The following is a 24,983-nucleotide window of genomic DNA, read 5'->3' as shown; positions in this document are numbered from 1 at the left end:
TTTGAAGAGTGTGGATCATTAGATCTACACTAAAAAGGTCTACAGTCAATAGGTTGACCACTAATGGTCCACATGCATTAGGTCGACATGGCCAAAAGGTCAACATGGAATAGGTAGACAGTAGAAAAGGTCGACAGGGTCAAAATGTCGACATGGAAATGGTCAACACAAAAAGGTTGACAGCATTTTTTCTATTGGTTTTTTTTTTTTTTTTTGAGTGTTTTGTCACTTTTCTGCCACAAACAAAAAGCCCCATTAGTGTACATTACGCTCTGCTGTGCTCGGCACAGGTTAGTATTCCCAATCATAGTCCACATGGATGGCAAAGTATGAAAAAGTTGAAAAAAACACCCCCAAACTTGTGTCGACCATTTGCGAGTCAAATATAGTCATGTCGACCTTTTGAACAGTCTAACTATTGCATATCGACCATTAGTGGTCACAGTATTGACATTTTCATTCCATTATATTTTGGTCAGTGGGGTGCTACAGAGTTCACTGTTTTTGGTGCAGAACTTAATTAACCACATGGTTGTCATTTGTAATCCAAGTTTAGCGTTGCTGCCATCTGCGAGGCTTGCCTATCTACAGCTATCACAAATGAACTTGTTCTAATTGTCATTAGCAAATTTTATTAATGAAAATATACCCTACTGTCAAACTATATTACTGTTTTCTTACATGTTTCAAGATGCACAAATTGTATAGCACTGTACTGATGCTCTGGGCTGGATTCACGTAGCCTCAACATCTTACAGGAAAAGGGTTGTAGTCTCTGACTTTTACGCATGGAGCTACTCAATTGCAAATGCTTTTCCTTGTGCAGTAAATGTACAGCTAACACACGCAAACCCATAGGTTCCGGGATAAGTACCCAGAGCTATGGGTTAATACGTTTGCAGTGGACAGGATAAGGGCAGATAGCCCAACACAAATTTCTGTTTGAGCCTCAGAAGAAGGTGATTAGAAATTCACGTTGGGCTGTAAATGAACAGCACCAGGTACTGCATAACTTATAATGTGGAGACTAACTGAATTTGTCACTTTGTGTTTAGGTCTACATCTTGTACGGCACTAGGTACATCTTGTGGCGCCTAACACGTATAAGATACTTATAATATAAAGAATATCATTTTCAACTTATCTGCACTTCGTAATGAACTCGCCACCTACTGTCCCTTGTTGCTATACTACTTTCATTTTAGAAATTAACATTCGAATAATATTAACAAAAGCTGTACAAATATGGTTTTTCCAGAAATTAGGGTTCAACATATTTTCCTCTAAAACAAAAACCAGGTCTCTGAATTAACCTCCAGAAGAACTACTACATGAATTATGGGGGGCAGATGCATATAACAATACTCTACACATGTGTTTTTTGCAGTCAGTAACATTTAAAACAGATCTTGTGTATAGGAAAATGTAAAACTGAAAACTAATAATAAAAAAAAAAAAAAAAAGTATACTGTGGGTGTGCACATTTAAAGGAAATTATAGACCGCCAAGCACATCCACATATACATTTGGGCAGAAATATAATTACACAGCAAACACCAATGACAAGGGAATCCTTAGTGAGGAGATGCAAACAGACAACCTTACTGAAGATATAGGTCAGTACATGTGCAGGTGTTCGTAGGCTATAAGGAGGGGATTGGTATGGGATCCCGGAGATCAAGAGACCGACGCCAGGAACAGTCAGCCATAACCCTGGGCTCACTACACTTTGGGCCCGGTGGCTACCGTCGGGCTTGGTGGTGACCTTCCCCCTCGGGTGGTGGCATGGACCATCACCCGAGTGGCAATACCGGGCAATGGTTGGGATTCCGGCTGCCGGCATTTCCCCGGCTGTCGGAATCCCGACCCTAGCCCAGTATTTCCCCAGCTATTGGGATTCCGGCCGCCAGTATCCTAGTCGCCGGGATCCGGACAGCCGGTAATTTAACCACATACTATAAGAAGTGCCCAAACTACTAATGCCCAAAGTTTGCAACAACTGAGAGCCAAGACACAAAAGAGAATGCGCTGGCTTCGGAAGTCAAACTCTATGTGACTTGAGCCTAATGAATTATTGAGACCGTTATTGTGCATAAAATAGTGCAGCATCACAAATTACAGGGACATATGGTATTAATATGTTACAAAACAAAAATAACATGCTAAATCAATTTCCCTATTGTTGTTTTTGTGTACGGAGCCTGTCGGAATGTATGGTATAAGCCGATCATCTAATACTGGGACACTTCCTTCCACAATCAGCACCCTGCTGCTGAATTTCTGGCCAGTTTCCATAAATATTGTTCTGTGTAATATACAAAATAATGCACATTTGACATGTCTCATGCTGGACATAAGCCGAGATGTTTTGAGTCATCTTTATTATCTAGCAAACTGCAGGCTTGTCATCTTTAGCCCAAAAGAGTGGGCTCTGATTATTTCCAGATATTATGGTACTGCCAATATCAATTATTTACTGTAATCACATAGCATACCATGGGGACACATGAGACTCCTTGGGCCTAGTGCATAACTGAATATCACCCAGAAATCTGTAACACAGAAAATAAATGGTTCCCCTGTAAAGTAAACTAATCTGAAATAGCTAGTTTGAATTATTATGTGAATGTTACCAGTAATACTCAACTATTGTACTGTAACTGGTTTAAAGTCTGTGCAGGTACCCCAGACAGATTGACGGGATATTCTAGTTTGTTACCTTTACTCAAAGTAACACATTATTGTGTTAGTAAAGACATACAAAAATAATCTACATATATAGGAGGAAGATACTTGTTAAACATGTACAAATATGCTCCAAGGTGGTAGTATTTAAAGATTTATAGACATAGGTATACTTCTTCCTTTCACATTAAAGATGCACATAATGATCAATCATAGCTCGTGACAGTGAACAGTCACAACATTAACTTAACAATTAATTTCACGTACAGTTTGGGGCAGAGTCAATTAAGGGTGAGCTGTCACCAATAGCCCAATACAGCAGCTGATTGCTGCTCCCATCTCCAAGGCTGTCAGCAGAAATCAGCTAGTGAGAGGTAAAGCACAAAGCTATTGGAAGCTGTACTGGCAGCACTCATGCTTTTAGGTTAGAAATACTCAATATAGATCACAGAAAAAGAAAAATGGGACACTCTAAAAAAAAAAAAAATGAGATTGACGAATACTAAGGACAAACCAGGGCTGTGGAGTTGTCGCCAATTTTGGTTTGGATTGGTAGAAATGTACCACCTCCAGCTTCAAAACAAACGTATAATCCAGAAAATACATGCTCTGAGGCATATCCTGAAACAGACATGTACTGGAGAAGCGGAGGCATGTGTGGCCGGTAAGTGACATACCCCCATCACCCAAGACACTTACCCAGCTTCCCAGGCCCCACTTTACCATGGTAAGTGATGTATATGCAGGAGAAGTGCTGGAAAAGTGCAGCTGAGCTGTGTGCATATATTTACATACATTTTTCATGTATTATGAGATAAGGTTATACTGGATGGAAGAAACTAACTGTGCAAACTCTTTGGAAACAACTTGGTAAGGGAGGGGAAAAAAGCAGACATTAACCCTGGTACCATTTGCACTTCTTATCTGTAAAGCATAAAGCTTAAAACGGAAAAAATATTTAAAGTATCAGTTTGCCAAATAGCATTGTAGTATGAGTACTACTATGCACAGGCTGTAGTAACAGGGGAAAGAGAAAAAAAAGAGAGGAAGATTGAGAAAACAAGGTTATAAAAAGATAAGGGGGAGGGGAATATAAATATCAGTGACTGCTTTTACTTGTACAAGTGCCTATGATCCAAAATGTCACAGGCATGCCTCCAGATCAATCTTATGTTTTTAGGCAGAAGGAGAAAGCCAATAAAATGTTGACAAAAAAAAAAAAAAGACCAGCACAGCAGTACCTGTTCTTATCAGGAAAAGGATAGCTGCAAATTTGTTATTACTAATTAATAAAGGTTTGACATTTAAAAAATAGTTTGATTCAAACAATAGTAAAATTGAGTAATTGTAGTTGAGGAGTTGGTGTAATGACTCCACAGCCCTGGGGAAAATGATCACTTTCACATAATTAAAAACAAAAAAACAAAAAGGAACCTATATAAAATGCATTTTGTAATAATTTACATATGTATGCAATGTTCCCACATAAGGCTAAGATATTACGTTGGAAGTCTAACTCACTAACCAGCTATTGTAAACAGCCATTTACAGTATCAGATACGCTGCTAAAACACGTGGATCATATTAGTGGCACTTCTATACAAAACATATTGTAATTCAAGTTCAGTGGTCCTTTCATTGTGAGAATTTATGATTTACCACACTTTTCAATGAGTATTCCCTGTGGGATCATGACAGCTTCTGTGACTTACTTAATGAAACTAGTGTTACGTACTTTAATGTGCTGTGACCCTTGGCAACCAAATTAAAACTGTTAAAAATAAAGGGGGTACACACGGAGAGATCAGTGTTTAAAATCTAAGCAATCTGACTAGATTGCTTAGATTTTAAGCACGGATCTGCCGTGTGGATGCCCCCCCAGCGATAATGATGCGCGGCCCCGCGCATCGCTATCGCCGGTGCTAAATTGAGCCTGCATGCAGGCTCAATCTAGCGGGTTGCTCACTTCAGCGGTGTGTGAAGTGAGTGCCCCCCATCATCAATACCCCCTCGCTCAGCACATCGCTCTGTGCTGAGCGGAGGAAGAGATGTGTGCTGAGCGGTCTGTGGTAAGATCGCTCAGGACACATCTCTCCCGGCAGTACCCCCCTTAAAAGTAAAGGCCAGTACTCACTGGCAGATGTGGGAGAGATGTGTGCTGAGTGAACCGCTCAGCACACATCTCTCCCCTTGCTCAGCACAGCGCGATGAAGTGGGTGAAGTGAGCGACCCGCTTGATTGGCCTGTATGCAGGCCAATCTAGCACCAGCATTAGCGATGTGCGGGGCTGCACATCGCTATCGCTGTGAGGGGTACACACGGAGAGATCACTGCTTAAAATCTAAGCAATCTAGTCAGATTGCTTAGATTTTAAGCAGCGATCGCTCCGTGAGTACCCCCCTTAAAAGATTGGTTTGCTTGCTTTGGATTAGATTACATTTGTGCACTTAACATTTATGGCAACGCTAGGAAAACAATCAGAACTAAAAGAAAAAGGAACTATAGAACTGCAGGAAGAAGTCTGTATACATAGGATTTCCTCATATGTTCTATGCTTTTCTTTAGACATTGTGAATAATGCAAACCCCCCCCCCCCAAAAAAAAGAGATTTTTATTTAAAACAATGATGAATGGTTTTAGATGTTGTTCATTTGCTTTTAGATGTTGTTTATTGCAGTAATTGCACTGGAACTATTTCCAATGAGCAAGAAGCTGTTCTATACTTTGGAGAACAAAACATATTAACTTTGTAGGCGTCGTTTTTTTGCCTTCAGTTGAATATAAAGATGATAATGGAGACAAAATGTAATAATTTAGCCAACATCATCATCTACAGTGCTACAATCGCCAAAGATGTCACCACTGACATACTGACATGTTCAATATGGGAAACCACTTCAAATAACAACCAACAAGGTTTAGGTAGATTTGATCTTTTTACATCAAACTCTCTTACTAATACAATAGCTTTATACTGACATACATACTTTCATTAAAGGGGAAGTATATTTGAAAAGCTATCAGATATGCATATACTTTTTACATGAGCTGAACAGCAAATGTAGCTTAGACATTTTTTGAAGGACTGTGGTCCAATGAAACTGATGCAGGAAACACTTATTGTGCCAATGTGCTTGAAACACTCAAGTATGATGAAGTTGGAATTACCCTGTTTGTTATGTCCTGTAGCACTGGGTCAGGTTATCAGATCCTGGATCTGTAGCAGAGAGTAAAGGAAAGACCTTACTAGTGTTAAGGGGATCAGTATGAGATCCCGGCGGTCGGGACCTGGCGGCGAATGTTGCATGTCCCCTTGCGGGTCCGCTGGGCTAGCCACTCTTCGGGCCTGGTGGCGACAGGATTCTATTCCCCGAGTTGTGGCGTGGACCATGACCCAAGTGGGGGTATCAGCCGGCAGTCGGCACTCCGACCGCTGGAACTGCAGCTTGTGTCGGGATTCCGGCGTCAGTATAATGACCGCCGGGATCCCGTCCGACGGTCAACTGACTGCCTCCCGTGTTAAGCTACTGTTGCCTGGACTGCAAAAAATCATACCAGGAGAAAGTATAGGTTAATCTGAAGGGTTTCATTTACTAAATGGTGACTTCCACATGTTTAAGATAGAAATTTCAAAAGGGAAACATATGGTGCATTGTTATTAAAAGCTTTACGCTTTAAAATGTCAGACTTAAACAAGTCGGGAAGAGTCAGCTTGCTAATCAAATAAACCCTTTATTCTGTCTACATCACGTCCTCTTGGTCAGTGCACTTAATCTAATCTATTCATTTTCTGACACCATAATCTAAAGGGGGTAAGAGGGTGCTACAAGAAAACAAGTAAGCTCTAAAGATTGCCATCTCTATAATACTATAAAGGCCACATTAAGCACAGGCAGTATATTGGGTACCAGTGCCAGATTGGGGGAAAGGAGTCTTCCACTTTAAACATAGAAAGTGATATGATGTCATAGAAGCAAAGATTTGTATTTATTTTTTTTGGTCTCAACATAGCATAGCAATTTTAGATAAATATGAAAATATGTATTGCTTGGGTTTTATTTTGTACCCATCGTTCCATTAAGAAAAAGGGGGAGATGTACTAAGCATTGGAGAGTGATAAAGTGCAGAGAGATAAAGCACCAATCAGCTCCTAACTGCCATGTTACAGGCTGTGTATGAAAAAATGACAGGAGCTGATTGGTTGGTAGTTTATCTCTCTCCACAGATTAATATATCTGCCCCAAAATCATTTCAATTACTTATAAACTTGTAAAAATGTTACTTTTTTCAAGAAATGTAACAGCAGCAGCCAGAGGGGGGGGGGGGGGGGGGGGAGATATCAAAGCTAAGGGAGTGATAAAGAGGAGAGAGATAAAGTACCAATCAATCCAATTCTACCTGTCACTTTACAGGCTGTGCTTGAGAAATGACAGGAGCTTATTGGTTGCTACTTCATCTCTCACCAAGCTTTGCTAAACTTCCACATGTATGTCCAATGCAGGTGTACAAGGCAACACAACATTTCCATTTTCAGAAGCCTATCGGTTCAGAAGTAACTTAAAAGACCATAGATTTGTGCAAAACTGAAGTGGAAAAGTTAATATTGTCACTTAAACCATGAAGCAAAATAAATCATTTGTTGAGGATTTTAGTTTAGATTGGCCAGTACAAAGTTTCTAAGCAACAGAATCATGAATAGGACTTTGTGTTTTAACGTGCATCAAACTATGAGATCTTAGCCTTTTCATTAGCCTGACATCGGCTAGAATTATCAGTGCTTTTGGGCTCAGTGTTCCGTATAACGATTTATAGCTCTTACTTATCCCCAAACACTAAAGTAACTTGAATAGGTTTGGACAAAGTGTAGTAAAGAAATCTTATTGGTCCCATACAGGAAAATGAAAACTTAGATTTAGGCATGTAAAGCGTAAGTACCAAACATAGCACAATTCACTGATGAGAACACATTTCTGGGTAGAAACAATACCTTTCAGAAAGTTTCAGTGTTCTATAGTTTACTATTTGGACACTTTGCTTTCATAATTAAGGCATTTATCTATATTAAACAACAAAGTAGACAGAGGGACCAGCAATGTAAAGCAGACCTCTTCCAAAGTTATGCTCATAGTATTAAAATGGAAATAAAAATCTAAAACTGTCACACAGACGTACATATTTTCTTAGTTTAAAAAAAAACAAAAAACATGGTTGCAGAGAAAATGCTCAGAAATAATTAAATTAGTGTAATTATTCTAATAAATATAAAAAAAATAAAAGTACTAGAAAAGTTTAACATTCCCACAAACAACCATGAAAATGTATATATTACATAGATCCAAATAAAAAGTAAATTCCCCCATTCCTACTTTGTATGAAGGGTGCAATGTTGTAGAGGAGCTCCGCCTAGGGTATGAGGATGGGGAAACACTTGGTAGCGTGCAGAATAAGCAGAACTGCCTGGATAAAAGTCTTAATGAGAGGGCATTACCAATGACGTTTCTTCATTGTCTGAACATGAAGAAAAATACAGAGCAAGATAGGCAGGCTTTGTTTCATTATAACACAGGCTTTTGCTCAAGACTCCAGAACAAACCATGCGCTAGCTTTACCTAACCCAATGCCAACAAGGGTGTTGCTGCAGTGCAAGGAATAAGCATCTGATACCCTATGTAAGAGGGCTGGAGTTTATCTAGTCATCTGCAGTGCCTCATCGCTGAGCATGTGCAATACAAAGATGCAGGAGGAATGAAGGGGAAGCACTGAGTGATGTGACTTGTGCACATGTATATGACATAAAAGAAAAAAGAAAAAGATGAAAGAGAGCAGACCATGAACAGCTGTGCCACAAAGCTAAATCCTCTTTGCACATCCTTCAACTTCATATCCAATATTCACATACATACGCACACACATAAATATACATATACACATATATGTATTCCAAAGTTACACACATATGTGTGTATACATACATACATACATACATACATACATACCAGGACACACACGAGATAGGCTGTTTCTGGATTTCAACCCCTGTGCAGCGAGAGTTTTACAAATCACTCCCATATAACCACAAGGGGTTAAGAGGTGAAAGGTAAATTAGATCAGTTTAGTCTTCCTATAATCATCTGTTGCTACAAGAATAAGCATTACATTAACTACATTTAAAAATACCTACAGCAAGTTTGATCATACTGCTGTATCACAAGTAAATGATATATTATGTCCTCTGCCAGCCAAGCCCCAGTGTGTACAGATATGCTAACATTCTCACATACATCCCTATATTTTGCTTTTCTTGTTGTTTTTTTTTGCGCAGACAGCTAATGCTGCAGAGCAATTTGAGGTAAAGGCATAAAAGGGTTAAAATATTGGAAAGTAAAAGAAAGACAAAACATAAGCAGTGCATCCTAGTGGAGGCTCCATTACAACAATCTAGCAGTTGGCTGGTTTCATATTGCATAATAGTGCTGTATTCCTCAATCATCTTCTATTCCCAGGACTAGCTCTCCCCTCTATCACTGCACCTGGGCTTCAGTGCAAGCCAGGAGAGAAGGCTAGGGAGAGGTGGGAAGTCAGGAGAAAGTGAATCACCCTACTGGGCCTTGAAACCCACATGAGATCCTCCAGGTTCCTTGTAGTAAGTCAAACCTGTGCATGTTTGTGGGCAACAGTTGCTTTCATGCGAAGTACATGGTACGTAAGGTATCCTGGTGAATTTGCACGGCCTTGGCAAGGGCTTGTGGGTCCCGACCATTGCTCTGACCAGATACGTGGCTTCCTTCAGCACTAAAGAGAAATGTAAAAATAAGTTTGGTTAATAAGCTTTGCATGAGTCTCCTGCAGATCATGCCACTGACACAGCCTCAAGGAAGTTATCATATCCATACATGTAACACAAGTTAGTGCATAACAAGTTGACAATACCTCCACTCTGGTCTCCCAAGTCTGTTGTCTAGGTATCATCCTTAACTCCACCCTCTCCTTCACCCCCACATTCAATCCCTGTATCGGGTTAAGTTCAACATCCCAACTGTTGGGATCTTGGCTGCCGAAATACAGAAGCTGGAATCCCGACACCCATCAGAACACAGACATCGGCATCCAGAAGAAAATCGTGAGCCTGACAACGGAATCCCGACAGCCAAGATCCCAAAGTTAAGTATAGCCAGGAGGTTAGGGTTAGACTGGGGGGCCGGGTAAGTTTAGTCAGTTTTAGCCACTACCCGGGGGTATTAGGGTTAGGCTGCGAAGAGAGAGAGGTTAGGGTTAGGCTGCAGATGAGGGGGGGGTTTGGGTTAGGCACCATTGAGGGGAAGTTAGCTTTAGGCACCACTGGGGTGGGTTAGGCTGTGGGGTGTGTGTATGTGTGAAGAGGGAGGGGGAAGGGTGGGTGTTTAGGCACTAACTGGGGAGATTAGTAGGTCACAGTATATTACAGTATATACAGTATAGACGCAAATAGTACAGTATATACAGATGCAAACGAACGTGATAAAGGCACAGTATAGTCCACTGACGTTAGGAATATGTGAGCGTCCAAGTCCTGCAGACAAATCAACAACTAAAAATAGTAGTGTATACAGACGCAAACGAACATGTTACAAGTATGGTCTATTGATGTTAGGGATATGCGAGCGTCCAAAATCCCATATTATTAAGTATAATGGGGAGAGATAAAAGCTCCACCCTAAGTGCGTGGATGCTAAATCACCATGCTTCGCATATCTGTACAGTATTTTCTATTTGAGTACTAAACAGCACGAACAGCTTGTAACGTACTCTGCTGTAAAGGCTACAGCGGCAAGTGTTATCTTTCTAAGTATAATGAGGAGAGATAAAAGCTCCTACCTAAAGCCCAGTATACACTAGAGAGATGTGTTCTGAGAGATCTGTCACAGACCGCTCAGCACACATCTCTACCCCCCTGCCCAGCAAAGCGTGATGTGTGCTGAGTGAGGGGGTGAGGGCGCTCATTTCATCCAGCGGGTGAAATGAGCGCTGTGCTATTGTGCCTGCATGCAGGCCAATCTAGCACCGGCGATAGCGATGCCACTGAGGGGTATACACACGAGGGATCCGTGCTTAAAATCTAAGTAATCTAGTCAGAGTGCTTAGATTTTAAGAACGGATCTCTCCGTTCTTGGGGTCGATATCCTCTGGTAGCTAATTGGCCATTCTTCCATACCAACACAGTTCTGAGCCGATTGGACCCCCAGAACCGGAGATATTAAGCTTTAAGCCCATTTTAATTGAATTTAATAGCTCACATAAACCGAACGTCAATGGACCATTGCTTTAACACGTTCATTTGTGTCTGTATACACTATTTTTATTTATTGGTTTCCTTTTTTTTATTTTCGACAGCGTCTCTGAACTCCGTTGGTTAATCCCCATGTCCCCCCTCACCCTTCCCTAAGAGACTGATCTTTTCAGACAAAAGGTGGGATTCAAATTATATCGCCCAATTTCCTTTCTAAAATGATCTCCGTTATTGCGCATATTGCGATCATAGTGATCAGAATTAGCTGTGTAAAGGGTTGGGTGCCTCCCTACTGGTAGCGAGCTGAAATAATGATACCACGCCCCTGAGGGCAGAAACAGAACGGGTGTGGAAAGGGGTGAAAAGAATTGAATCCCGCCCAAAGAGGCTAGTTTACAGTCAATAAATTGCCAACACAGTACTGTATGTAAATGAAGGTCTACTATGTAAATGAAGATACTACAGTCGCTTTGCTTGGAGGAAAGGACTAGAGAGGGCCAGAGTTAATGTACATTAAACAGTACAGTACGGTGCTACGGATTTGCGTGTCAGACGCCCCGACAGTTAGTTATGGAAACAGGTCTTTTCCCGTGTGCATAATTCTATTAAATGTAAGGTTCTTAAATATATGACCGTTATAAAAAAAATTAATAAAAAGTGTCAAGAAGAAAAAAACAACAAAATAAAGGCATGCACACTTTGGGAATCGAACCCAGGACTCTGAGCATGGGGTGTGGGACACTTCACCGCTTGGCCACGATGCTTGGTGATAGAGACACAAGCTCATGTGTAAATGTAAGCAGTAATACCATCCCATGTGTTTTTTGCTGTATTGGCTACGAGACTTGGACGCTCACATACAGTACTGTATGCCTAACGTCAATGGACCATTGCTTTAACATGTTCATTTGCATCTGTATACACTTTTATTTACTGATTAGTCTACAGGAATTGGACGCTCACATAACCCGAACGTCAATGGACCATTGCTTTAACGTGTTTGCTTGCGTCTGTATACACTAATTTTATTGATTGATTTATTGCTTTTTTGTTTTTTTATTGACTCTCTCCATCTGACCATTGGTCTGTGTGTACAGTATACAGTAACATTACAGTCGTCACTGATCATTTGCCAGAGCTTTTATATCAATCTGCCGTTATTCACTCTATAGTACTGGATTAATGGAGCATTAGCCACCCAGTGGTGAAGATGTGTATTGCATGCTGCGTATGAAGTCATACCTCAACGCACGTGGCCGTGCAACAACTGAACAACCTGAGCTATCGCTTAGGCGTGTCTAATCCTCCGTTTAGGTGGAGAAACAGCAACAATGAAGGAGGCTCCATCTGTATTACATGAACTGAAATTATGTACTGCATGCAATCTGCTATATTGTCCTTGCAATATTTTGAACATATATGGTAAACTGGAATTTCATGTGTTATATTTTGGCATTCTTATCGTTATTTGATGGTCAATCATATATTCCCTCCACTATCATTTGATAAAACTCTCAGTGCTATAAAAATAAATAAATAGCAGTTCCTTAACATCTCAAAAAGTTTTTCATCAATGATTTCCTGGACATGCTTCCTCAATAGTTTGGAAGAGGCCTCAATTACAAGGTGTCACATTCAGCTATTTGTTTAGCAGTGTCCAAACACCCCTTTAAGTTCTGGGCCATGTATTTCATGAAGCTGGCCAGATACGGGTCAAACCATTGTTTGGTTCTGCGGACCTAGATGCAGATCCTGGCATTGTGGTCTTCAGTGAAAACATGGACAGGAAGTTGGCAACTGTCTGAATTTGGAGTCCACCCCCCCTATTACTGTAAATTTGAAACTCACCTGGCAATTAGTGTTAGAGGACTTCCTCCCTTGCCTTGGGACTGTCCTAATCTTGCCTGTGTACCCAATACCAGTTACCAACTCTTAACTTACTACTCCTGTGTACTTACTACCTTTTAAACCACGTGTACCAACCCAACTCTGTTTACCTTGACTTTTATTTATCTTTTGGATCTTTGTGTACCTACACTGTTCTGTTTACTTGCACTTTTTACCACTGTGTTTGTCAGTATACCAGATGTATATTTATGCATATAATAACACTATAGGGTTGTATATCTAGATAGCATTTTTTTGGGGGAGAGAAACTTCTAAGGAATATGAAGAAAAAAATAAATTAAAATAAATCGTGAATTTTGCCTGTCTGTTCATTCCGGCATCGCACAAAAACTACTGGTTGAATTTGGATTGCATTTTCACTATTGTTTAAATTAATGACATAGAAAGAAACTGAGGTATGTATGATCTTGATGTGACATCAGGGAGAGAAGCATTAAAGGAAAAAACAGACAGTTGAAACCTGTTTGTTTTCACCGCCGTAGACCCAAAATGCCTGAGGAAGGTGAATCAAAATCCCTGATATGCTGCGGCTCATGCTGGCTTATCAGGGTTAATAGGATATCCCCCAGTGAAGCAATTACCTGCGGTCAATAAGCACGGGTAATTGGATACTGCCTTAAGTATTCAACCGGTCAGTCCATGTATAATTCTAAGAGCAAATTAATTCCAAACCTTCTATTCCAAGTTGTACAACATAGAAGTCTCTCACTGTTCAGTCCTTGCCCTTGACACTGTGACTGAGGACAATGTGAACTCGTGTAACCTCCCCAAACTTGCCCCTGAGGTTGCAGCATCACTTAATTCTACAATTTCCTAACTGACGCTCTTTGAATGTGGCTTCACAAAGGTCCAGATGGTTTGACAGTCCAACACATACACATTTTGATGGTACCCTCACCCCAGTATCAACCTCATTATTTAATTATATTTTAAAGAGTAGACCTTTGATTCTGCTCCAACTAGAGCCTATAAAAGACATCCATCCCTCTGTGGAAGCTACTGGTTTATCTTCCTAATAAACATAATGGGCAGGATGGTGGTCATGGGTTTGATTCCCACCATGGCTCTAATTGTGTGGCGTTGTACATTCTCCCTGTGCTTGCGTGGGTTTTCTCCGAGAACTCCGGTCTCTTTCCACAATCCAAAAATGCTCCCAACACCCCCCCCCCCCCCTTTACATTCTAGGTTTCTATGTTTATGTTTCCTTGTTTGTAACTAAAAATACAATCTTAATTTCTCTATCTAAAAGCCACTAAAAGTCTTGAACTGAATTTCTATGAAGAGCTCTTCCCTCTCACTGTTCACTGGTATTTCAGCATTATAAAGCAATTTTTTAGATTCAGTCCAGGTGAATGGATATGACTCCACCTCTTTACACATAAGTAATGTAACTAAACAGGAGTGACCATTTGACCCATATTTTTACACCGATAATGGAGCCCATAGACGTTTCTATCATGGGTGCAATGTGTGCGGTGCACACAGGCACCCGGGTCTAGGGGGGGCCTACACCGCACACATATTTTACTACTCACCTCCACGAAGTCCAGCGTCGCTACAGCTGTCACACAAAAAATCCCTTCCAAAATGGCAGCCGCGCATGCGTAATTTGAATTTTGTCATGTTTCCGGTTACCTGCGCAATGTCAGAGCCTGCGGCGCCATGGAGAGGAGGGAGCCCACCCAGAGTCTGCACACGGGCCCCCTCCTCGCTTAAGACGCCCCTGATGGAGCCTATAATCACCAAGATAAGGTGGTACTGTATATCTAGGAAATAAAGGTGTTCTCCAGTGGGACTGCCCATATATTTTAGACTTTTGGGATAAAGGAGGTTTATTCAGGATTGTTAGCAAACAAAAAAAAGTAAGCACTTGGGCAAAACCATGTGCACTGCAGGTGGGGCAGATGTAACATGTGAGGAGAGTTAGATTTGGGTGGGTTATATTGTTTCTGTGCATGGTAAATACTGGCTGCTTAATTTATACACTGCAATTTAGATTTCACTTTGAACAGACCTCATCCAAATCTCTCTGTGTACATGAATAAGGTCCAAAATCCTGTCCCTGATAGGAAGATCAACATTAAACTCCACTAAAAATCTGCTGCATATCTTGCTTTGCAAACCAATTAGTGGTATTTAAAAACCATGCAGTAAACTTTCCAGACACATATGTAACACCGCTAAACTCCTCATTGCCATAAATTGGAAGTAAACTGCCATGCCCTGTCTTCCTGCTATCAGAAATAGAATATGGTATATTGTCTCTGTGGAATACATCACGGCTCTCCTCCATGACAGCGTGAACACATTTCATGAGGTCTGGGAGCAGGGCTGCCATCAGAAATGATGGGGCCCCGGACTGACAAATGAGGCAGCCTCCCATCACACACACTGGCTTTCCCCCTGCATTTCCTAAACTTAAATTTTGAGGGGACCTGGGTGGAAGCATTTTGAGGGGGCACGGGAGGCAGCAAAGAGGATCGGGAACAGGGCCAGCTGCCTACGCACCGGTAGGAAGCCACAGCACAGAAGGACAAAGCCACGTCAGTATGCTTACTACAGAGCTGGCCGTGAGCCAGTCGGAGCTCACGGACCAGCAACTCCTGATTGGCCGCCGGTCTGCGAGCACTGATTGGCTCACGCCCGGCTCTGTAGTAAGAATACCACCGTGGCTCTGTCCCTTCGAGAATGCCTGCCGGTCTGCAGGCAGGAAGCTGGCATGGCCCCCAATAATGACTGCAGCCACCTGGGCCCTATCTCAGTCCAGGCCCAGGACTGGAGTCCCCGCCATCCCCCCTTGATGGCGGGCCTGTCTGGGAGCCTTGGTTTATGGCCCCCAAACATCTGGGATTTATCGCTGGTTCCGCTAGGGTTGTGGGATCGCCTCATAGATGTATGGGGGTCATTAGTCAGCACAATTGTCCCACACCTACAGTGGGATAACTAAATTCCTTTTGGACATAAATGACACGCTATTTCTTAGGGCCAATTGAATCAATTTCTGATTTTAGTCTCTCTTTTCTTATCTACAGTCTGACACTTGGTGTTGTCATAAACCCCCCTCTCCCTCATACCCTCCCTTCTTCCCTCCTGTCCTTGACGGAAATTCTTAATTCGATACAGATGCGTCCTCTTACATCTTTGCTTCGTACACTACAAGTCGCGTTATACTTAACGTGTGAGTGCCATGTGACTCAGTAGCGGTGGGAGTCTTTTTTTTGCTTTTTGTCCCGCGAAAATGCGTCTTAGTCGCAAAGTAATGCAATAGGACGCATGAGCAGCTTCTGCCGATTAAAAGCAGCATGCCTATATTATGTGCGTGACTGCAACTGTATTTGAATAAAAAATGCTATGCTACAGTGTTCTGGAATATACCAACGTGGCATTTCAGATGCAGATATAGCCACAATTACACACAGAATATAGGCCTGCTGCATATCATTTTAATCAGCAGGATCTGCTTGCGCGTCCTATTGTACTTTGCGACGAAGACGCATTTTTGCGGGAAAAAACTCAAAAGATTACGCTCAGCGCTACAGAGTTCCACCACGGCATGGCGCGACTTCAAGGGCTGTTTAGCGTGACTGCAGCAAGGATATAAGAGGACACATCTGTAGATACCCATTTCTTTGTACTGTATGGGAGACATCTCATCTGAATTAATTACAGCAGTTTTCTCTGTCCTTGTTAGATTTCAGGGTATGTTTTTTTTTGTATCACTAGGTTTGATATTTCCTATTGTTTATTTATTAAGCATGCTCTTTGTATATTGCTCTTGATGACCCCTGTTCACGGATATTTTTGTGTATGTAGCAGCCATAAGCTTTCAAAATTAGACAGGGCAAACTTCAAAATAATAGACCTACTGATTCCGAGGAAAATAAAACAACTTTTAGATCCCAACTGCCCCTTATAATGAAACTCACTACTAGGCAAATTAATCATATCTTGCTGGCCATTATTAAAAGGATCTGATTGCATAAAAAATTGAATTCCTTACTACAGTACATTGGCAGCATAATCTCCATTAGTACCATAGTACCAAGATTGTTGTATCATTTTCACATACTACCTATCAGAGTATACACTGTGGTCCTCCCCTTTTTCTGCTCAGAGTGAAAACCTTGTATCCCTGCCAGTATCAAAGACCCTCAAGTTTGGGATGACTGTTTGTTTCTAGGTTCTACAAATATTACTTTATGGACCATAGGCATTCCCCAAATAATTGGCAAATATAAGATGGCTTTAACTGGCCTTTCTTGGCTCTCTCCCCTGAAATCACTCAGTAATCATTAGCTTGTCCCACTGTAACAGGCCATGCAATCTATCCTAGCCTTCATCCCCTTGGTTCCCTTATGGGGCAAACTAACTTTTCCTCCAGTCCTGTCAATCTTGATGGCTCCAATATGGTTTAAGGTGGTACACAGTTTCTAAATGACCATCCAAGGATGAACAAGAATCACTTGGGGTTTCAGAGAGAGAGAGCGTTACACAAATATCTACAGAGAATACATTTCTATCTATTAAAAAAAAATAAGAATTTACTTACCGATAATTCTATTTCTCGTAGTCCGTAGTGGATGCTGGGGACTCCGTCAGGACCATGGGGAATAGCGGCTCCGCAGGAGACAGGGCACAAAAATAAAGCTTTAGGATTAGGTGGTGTGTACTGGCTCCTCCCCCTATGACCCTCCTCCAAGCCTCAGTTAGGATACTGTGCCCGGACGAGCGTACACAATAAGGAAGGATATTGAACCCCGGGTAAGACTCATACCAGCCACACCAATCACACCGTATAACTTGTGATCTGAACCCAGTTAACAGTATGACAAACGTAGGAGCCTGTGAACAGACGGCTCACAACAATATAACAACCCGATTTTTTTGTAACAATAACTATGTACAAGTATTGCAGACAATCCGCACTTGGGATGGGCGCCCAGCATCCACTACGGACTACGAGAAATAGAATTATCGGTAAGTAAATTCTTATTTTCTCTAACGTCCTAAGTGGATACTGGGGACTCCGTCAGGACCATGGGGATTATACCAAAGCTCCCAAACGGGCGGGAGAGTGCGGATGACTCTGCAGCACCGAATGAGAGAACTCAAGGTCCTCCTCAGCCAGGGTATCAAATTTGTAGAATTTTGCAAACGTGTTTGCCCCTGACCAAGTAGCAGCTCGGCAGAGTTGTAATGCCGAGACTCCCCGGGCAGCCGCCCAGGATGAGCCCACTTTCCTTGTGGAATGGGCCTTGACAGATTTAGGTTGTGGCAAGCCTGCCACAGAATGTGCAAGTTGAATTGTGCTACAAATCCAACGAGCAATCGTCTGCTTAGAAGCAGGAGCACCCATCTTGTTGGGTGCATACAATATAAGCAGTGAGTCAGACTTTCTGACTCCCGCCGTTCTTGAAATATATATTTTCAATGCCCGGACCACGTCCAACAACTTGGAATCCTCCAACTCGTTAGTAGCCGCAGGCACCACAATAGGCTGGTTCAGGTGAAACGCTGACACCACCTTAGGCAGAAAATGAGGACGCGTCCGCAGTTCTGCCCTGTCCGTATGGAAAATCAGATATGGGCTCTTATATGATAAAGCCGCCAATTCTGATACTCTCCTGGCTGAAGCCAGGGCCAGTAGCATGGTTACTTTCCATGTAAGATACTTCAGCTCCACCGATTTGAGCGGCTCAAACCAATGGGATTTGAGAAAATCCAAGACTACATTAAGATCCCACGGTGCCACTGGGGGCACAACCGGGGGCTGTATATGTAGTACTCCTTTTACAAAAGTCTGGACTTCAGGAACTGAAGCCAATTCTTTCTGGAAGAAAATCGACAGGGCCGAAATTTGAACCTTAATGGACCCCAATTTGAGCCCCATAGACAATCCTGTTTGCAGGAAATGTAGGAATCGACCCAGTTGAAATTCCTCCGTGGGGGCCTTTCTGGCCTCACACCACGCAACATATTTTCTCCAAATGCGGTGATAAAGTTGTGCAGTCACCTCCTTCCTGGCTTTTACCAGTGTAGGAATGACCTCTTCCGGAATGCCTTTTTCCTTTAGAATTCGGCGTTCAACCGCCATGCCGTCAAACGCAGCCGCGGTAAGTCTTGGAATAGACACGGTCCCTGCTGAAGCAGGTCCCGTCTTAGAGGTAGAGGCCACGGATCCTCCGTGATCATCTCCTGAAGTTCCGGGTACCAAGTTCTTCTTGGCCAATCCGGAGCCACTAGTATCGTTCTTACTCCCTTTTGCCGTATAATTCTCAGTACTTTTGGTATGAGAGGCAGAGGAGGGAACACATACACTGACTGGAACACCCACGGTGTTACCAGAGCGTCCACAGCTATTGCCTGAGGGTCTCTTGACCTGGCGCAATACCTGTCCAGTTTTTTGTTGAGGCGGGACGCCATCATATCCACCATTGGTTTTTCCCAACGGTTCACAATCATGTGGAAGACTTCTGGATGAAGTCCCCACTCTCCCGGGTGTAGATCGTGTCTGCTGAGGAAGTCTGCTTCCCAGTTGTCCACTCCCGGAATGAATACTGCTGACAGTGCTATCACATGATCTTCCGCCCAGCGAAGAATCCTTGCAGCTTCTGCCATTGCTGTCCTGCTTCTTGTGCCGCCCTGTCTGTTTACGTGGGCGACTGCTGTGATGTTGTCCGACTGGATCAACACCAGCTGACCCTGAAGCAGGGGTTTTGCCAGACTTAGAGCATTGTAAATCGCTCTTAGCTCCAGTATATTTATGTGAAGAGACATCTCCAGGCTTGACCATACTCCCTGGAAGTTTCTTCCTTGTGTGACCGTTCCCCAGCCTCTTAGACTGGCATCCGTGGTCACCAGGACCCAGTCCTGTATGCCGAAACTGCGGCCCTCTAACAGATGAGCACTCTGCAACCACCACAGAAGAGACACCCTTGTCCGTGGCGATAAGGTTATCCGCTGATGCATCTGCAGATGCGATCCGGACCATTTGTCCAGCAGATCCCACTGAAAAGTTCGTGCGTGGAATCTGCCGAATGGAATCGCTTCGTAAGAAGCCACTATCTTTCCCAGGACTCTTGTGCATTGATGCACAGACACTGTCCCTGGTTTTAGGAGGTTCCTGACAAGTTCGGATAACTCCCTGGCTTTCTCCTCCGGAAGAAACACCTTTTTCTGAACCGTGTCCAGAATCATTCCCAGGAACAGCAGACGTGTTGTCGGGGTCAACTGAGATTTTGGAAAATTCAGAATCCACCCGTGTTGTTGCAGCACTACTTGGGTTAGTGCTACTCCGTCCTCCAGCTGTTCTCTGGACCTTGCCCTTATCAGGAGATCGTCCAAGTAAGGGATAATTAATACGCCTCTTCTTCGCAGAAGAATCATCATTTCGGCCATTACCTTGGTAAAGACCCGAGGTGCCGTGGACAATCCAAACGGCAGCGTCTGAAACTGATAATGACAGTTTTGCACCACGAACCTGAGGTACCCTTGATGTGAAGGGCAAATTGGGACATGCAGGTAAGCATCCTTTATGTCCAGGGACACCATAAAGTCCCCTTCTTCCAGATTCGCTATCACTGCTCTGAGTGACTCCATCTTGAACTTGAATTTTTGTATGTACAGGTTCAAAGATTTCAGATTTAGAATAGGTCTTACCGAGCCGTCCGGCTTCGGTACCACAAATAGCGTGGAGTAATACCCCTTTCCCTGTTGTAGGAGGGGTACCTTGACTATCACCTGCTGAGCAAACAGCTTGTGAATGGCTTCCAATACCGTCGCCCTGTCTGAGGGAGACGTTGGCAAAGCAGACTTTAGGAACCGGCGAGGGGGAGACTTCTCGAATTCCAACCTGTAACCCTGAGATACTACCTGCAGAATCCAGGGGTCCACCTGTGAGCAAGCCCACTGTGCGCTGAAATTCTTGAGTCGACCCCCCACCGTTCCTGAGTCCGCTTGTAAGGCCCCAGCGTCATGCTGAGGGCTTTGCAGAACCCTGGGAGGGCTTCTGTTCCTGGGCAGGGGCTGCTTGCTGCCCTCTCTTACCCCTTCCTCTGCCCCGAGGCAGATATGACTGTCCTTTTGTCCGCTTGTTCTTATAGGAACGAAAGGACTGCGGCTGAAAAGACGGTGTCTTTTTCTGTTGGGAGGGGGTCTGAGGTAAAAAAGTGGATTTTCCGGCAGTTGCCGTGGCCACCAGATCCGATAGACCGACGCCAAATAATTCCTCCCCTTTATACGGCAATACTTCCATATGTCGTTTGGAATCCGCATCACCTGACCACTGTCGCGTCCATAAACTCCTTCTGGCAGATATGGACATCGCATTTACTCTCGATGCCAGAGTGCAAATATCTCTCTGCGCATCTCGCATATAAAGGAAAGCATCCTTTAATTGCTCTATAGTCAATAAAATACTGTCCCTATCCAGGGTATCAATATTTTCAGTCAGGGAATCCAACCAGACGACCCCAGCACTGCACATCCAGGCTGAGGCGATGGCCGGTCGCAGTATAACACCAGTATGTGTGTATATACTTTTTAGGGTAGTTTCCAGTCTCCTATCCGCTGGATCCTTGAGGGCGGCCGTATCAGGAGACGGTAACGCCACTTGTTTTGATAAGCGTGTGAGCGCCTTATCCACCCTAGGGGGTGTTTCCCAGCGCGCCCTAACCTCTGGCGGGAAAGGGTATAATGCTAATAACTTTTTTGAAATTAGCATTTTTCTATCTGGGTTAACCCACGCTTCATCACATACATCATTTAATTCCTCTGATTCAGGAAAAACTACAGGTAGTTTTTTCACCCCCCACATAATACCCCTTTTGTGGTACTTGCAGCATCAGAGATATGCAAAGCCTCCTTCATTGCCGTGATCATATAACGTGTGGCCCTACTTGAAAATACGTTTGTTTCATCACCGTCGACACTAGATTCAGTGTCTGTGTCTGGGTCTGTGTCGACCGACTGAGGTAAAGGGCGCTTTACAGCCCCTGACGGTGTCTGAGACGCCTGGGCAGGTACTAACTGGTTTGCCGGCCGTCTCATGTCGTCAACTGATTTCTGTAATGTGCTGACATTATCACGTAATTCCATAAACAAAGCCATCCATTCCGGTGTCGACTCCCTGGGGGGTGACATCACCATTATCGGCAATTGCTCTGCCTCCACGCCAACATCGTCCTCATACATGTCGACACACACGTACCGACACACAGCAGACACACAGGGAATGCTCTTATCGAAGACAGGACCCCACTAGCCCTTTGGGGAGACAGAGGGAGAGTTTGCCAGCACACACCCAAGCGCTATAATATATATGGGAACAACCTTATATAAGTGTTGTTCCTTATAGCAGCTTAAATATATCCAATATATCGCCAAAAAATGCCCCCCCTCTCTGTTTTACCCTGTTTCTGTAGTGCAGTGCAGGGGAGAGTCCTGGGAGCCTTCCTCACAGCGGAGCTGAGCAGGAAAATGGCGCTGTGTGCTGAGGAGAATAAGCCCCGCCCCCTATTTCGGCGGGCTTTCCTCCCGTAGATTTAGATATCTGGCATGGGTTAAATACATACATATAGCCTTAATGGCTATATGTGATGTATTCTTTTGCCTTAAGGTATTAAAATATTGCTGCCCAGGGCGCCCCCAGCAGCGCCCTGCACCCTCCGTGACCGCTTGGTGTGAAGTGTGTGACAACAATGGCGCACAGCTGCAGTGCTGTGCGCTACCTTCATGAAGACTGAAGAGCCTTCTGCCGCCTGTTTCCGGACCTTCAATCTTCAGCATCTGTAAGGGGGGTCGGCGGCGCGGCTCCGGGACGAACCCCAGGGTGAGACCTGTGTTCCGACTCCCTCTGGAGCTAATGGTGTCCAGTAGCCTAAGAATCCAATCCATCCTGCACGCAGGCGAGTTGAAATTCTCTCCCCTAAGTCCCTCGATGCAGTGAGCCTGTTGCCAGCAGGACTCACTGAAAATAAAAAACCTAAAAAACTTTTTCTAAGCAGCTCTTTAAGAGAGCCACCTAGATTGCACCCTGCTCGGACGGGCACAAAAACCTAACTGAGGCTTGGAGGAGGGTCATAGGGGGAGGAGCCAGTACACACCACCTAATCCTAAAGCTTTATTTTTGTGCCCTGTCTCCTGCGGAGCCGCTATTCCCCATGGTCCTGACGGAGTCCCCAGCATCCACTTAGGACGTTAGAGAAAAAATAATCACAACCATACCAGTAGATAAGATTTTAATTTTAGATATTTGTAATTTCATAAAATTACTACTCTATTCTTTAATTCACCTGGGGATCTGAATATCCATGAATTGCAGTCATAGGGGCTGCTAGGGCCCATAGTATTATACCATATGTCAAAGAAAAAATATTTAACTGTCACGCACTTTTTGTGTCTTACAATATTAACCTGTCTTATATGAACAAAATAAAAAAAACTTAGGACTTCAGTAACTTTACCTTAGGATGCTCCATGTATTCTTACCATTCTTAAATTTCCTTCCTTTGACATATTTACAATAAAATTGTGTGGGAAATAGTGTACATCAATAATATCCTCTATATTGTTCAATGCCAGCTAAACAATCTATATTCTCAGTAATGTAAAAGTCGCCTCTGCAGTGGGAAATCTTTGTCTTCACAACCATGCATTACAACATTGCTACCTTCATAAAGCTAAATGGGAGTTACACCTTATTGAAGCCCTGAATTCAGAAAAACTGGTCAGTTGTTAAATTCTCTTTCATGTATGTATTAAAGAAAATGCATATAAACTACTCTTTAGATGGTGAAATACAGATGTGTCTTCTTACATCTTTCCTATGTGTGCTGTAAGTCGCGTTACACATAACGTATGAGTGCCGTGTGACTCGGTAGGCGGTAGCAATAAAAACATTTCTTTGCTGTTTTTTTCCGTGAAAATGTGTTTTAGACGCAATGTAATGCTAAAGGATGCACACGAAGCTTCTGCTGATTAGAATGATATGCAGCATGCCTATATCCTGTGTGTGACTGCGACTGTATTAGCATACAAAATGCTATGCTTCAGTGTTTTCCTGGAAACCACTCAAACATGGCATTTCAGATGCAGATACAGCTGCAATTACGCAGAATATAGACATGCTGCATATCATTTTCATTTTAATCAGCAGAAGTTGCTTGTGCGTCCTTTTGCATTACATTGAGTCTACTACACAAAAAAAATCGTAAAAAGACGCTCAGCATTACAGAGTCCCACTTGAAGGGCTGTTTAGCGTGACTGCAGCAAGGATGGAAGAAGACACTTTTGTAATTCAAAGCAGTGGGTGTGTGTCAGATACATTAAGGGCAAAGGTGTGCTTTCCTGCACCTCTGGTGGAGCTGTGGACAGAGACCATATGCCTGATCATAGTAACAGTTTTACAAACTTCCTCTGCCGATACCTGATAAAAGCATTCATATTAACTGATCATATCAGTGCAGTCATATGCCAGATAGCATAACACTGCAAAAATTCCCACCTTCTACCCTTACAATTGTGCATGCTTGCATCTGAAATATGGGTTAGGTTCGATTTGCCAGCGTTTGGGATGCCGGCAGTCAGAATACAGACAGTGGCATCCGATGTTCGGAATCCTGACAGGGGAAGGTAAGTGTACTTACCTTCCCCTGGCCCCAGACCCTAACCCACCCTCCCAGCAGCCTAAACCTAACCCTCCCCTCCACATAACCCTAACCATCCCGGTGGTGGCTAAACCTAATCCCCCCCCCCCCCTCCCCGCAGCCTAAACCTTGCCCCCCTCCCATCCCCCACAGCCTAACCAGAACTCCCCCGGGGAGGTGCCTAACCCTAACCCCCCCCTCCCCGCAGCCTAAACCTGACCCCCCAGGGCACACCCTAAGCCTAAACTCCCCCCCCCCCTTCGGCTTACCTCTGCAGCGTGCCAGTGTCCTCTATTTCAGCATCCCGGCTGTCAGGTTTCTGGTGCCGGGATGGTGAACCTATTCGGGATGCCGGTGTCAGGATTCTGGCATCGGGATAGTGTCTGGATTCCAGCGTCGGTATTCTGACTGCCAGGATACTGACACCCGGATCTCCTGGCATACATCTCTCAGCTGGAGAATATGAACACACATATATA

At 43.5% G+C, this 24,983-nt stretch overlaps 1 protein-coding gene across 3 annotated transcripts in view; it reads right to left on the bottom strand.

The window, feature by feature from the left end:
* Positions 1–5,320: 5,320 nt before the first annotated feature.
* Positions 5,321–24,983, bottom strand: part of LOC135036672 (protein argonaute-3) — a 239,215-nt gene continuing 219,552 nt past the window's right edge. For all 3 annotated transcript variants that reach the window (XM_063954469.1, XM_063954470.1, XM_063954471.1), the window contains one exon: positions 5,321–9,477. In XM_063954469.1, the coding sequence (XP_063810539.1) occupies positions 9,369–9,477 (109 nt within the window). In that variant the 3' untranslated portion in view covers positions 5,321–9,368. The remainder of the gene's footprint in view (positions 9,478–24,983) is intronic.

This window comes from Pseudophryne corroboree, chromosome 2 (assembly GCF_028390025.1).
Source record: "Pseudophryne corroboree isolate aPseCor3 chromosome 2, aPseCor3.hap2, whole genome shotgun sequence".
Lineage (NCBI taxonomy): Eukaryota > Metazoa > Chordata > Amphibia > Anura > Myobatrachidae > Pseudophryne > Pseudophryne corroboree.
The sequence above is the reverse complement of the archived record's forward strand: the minus strand, read 5'-3'. Positions and strand labels throughout refer to the sequence as shown.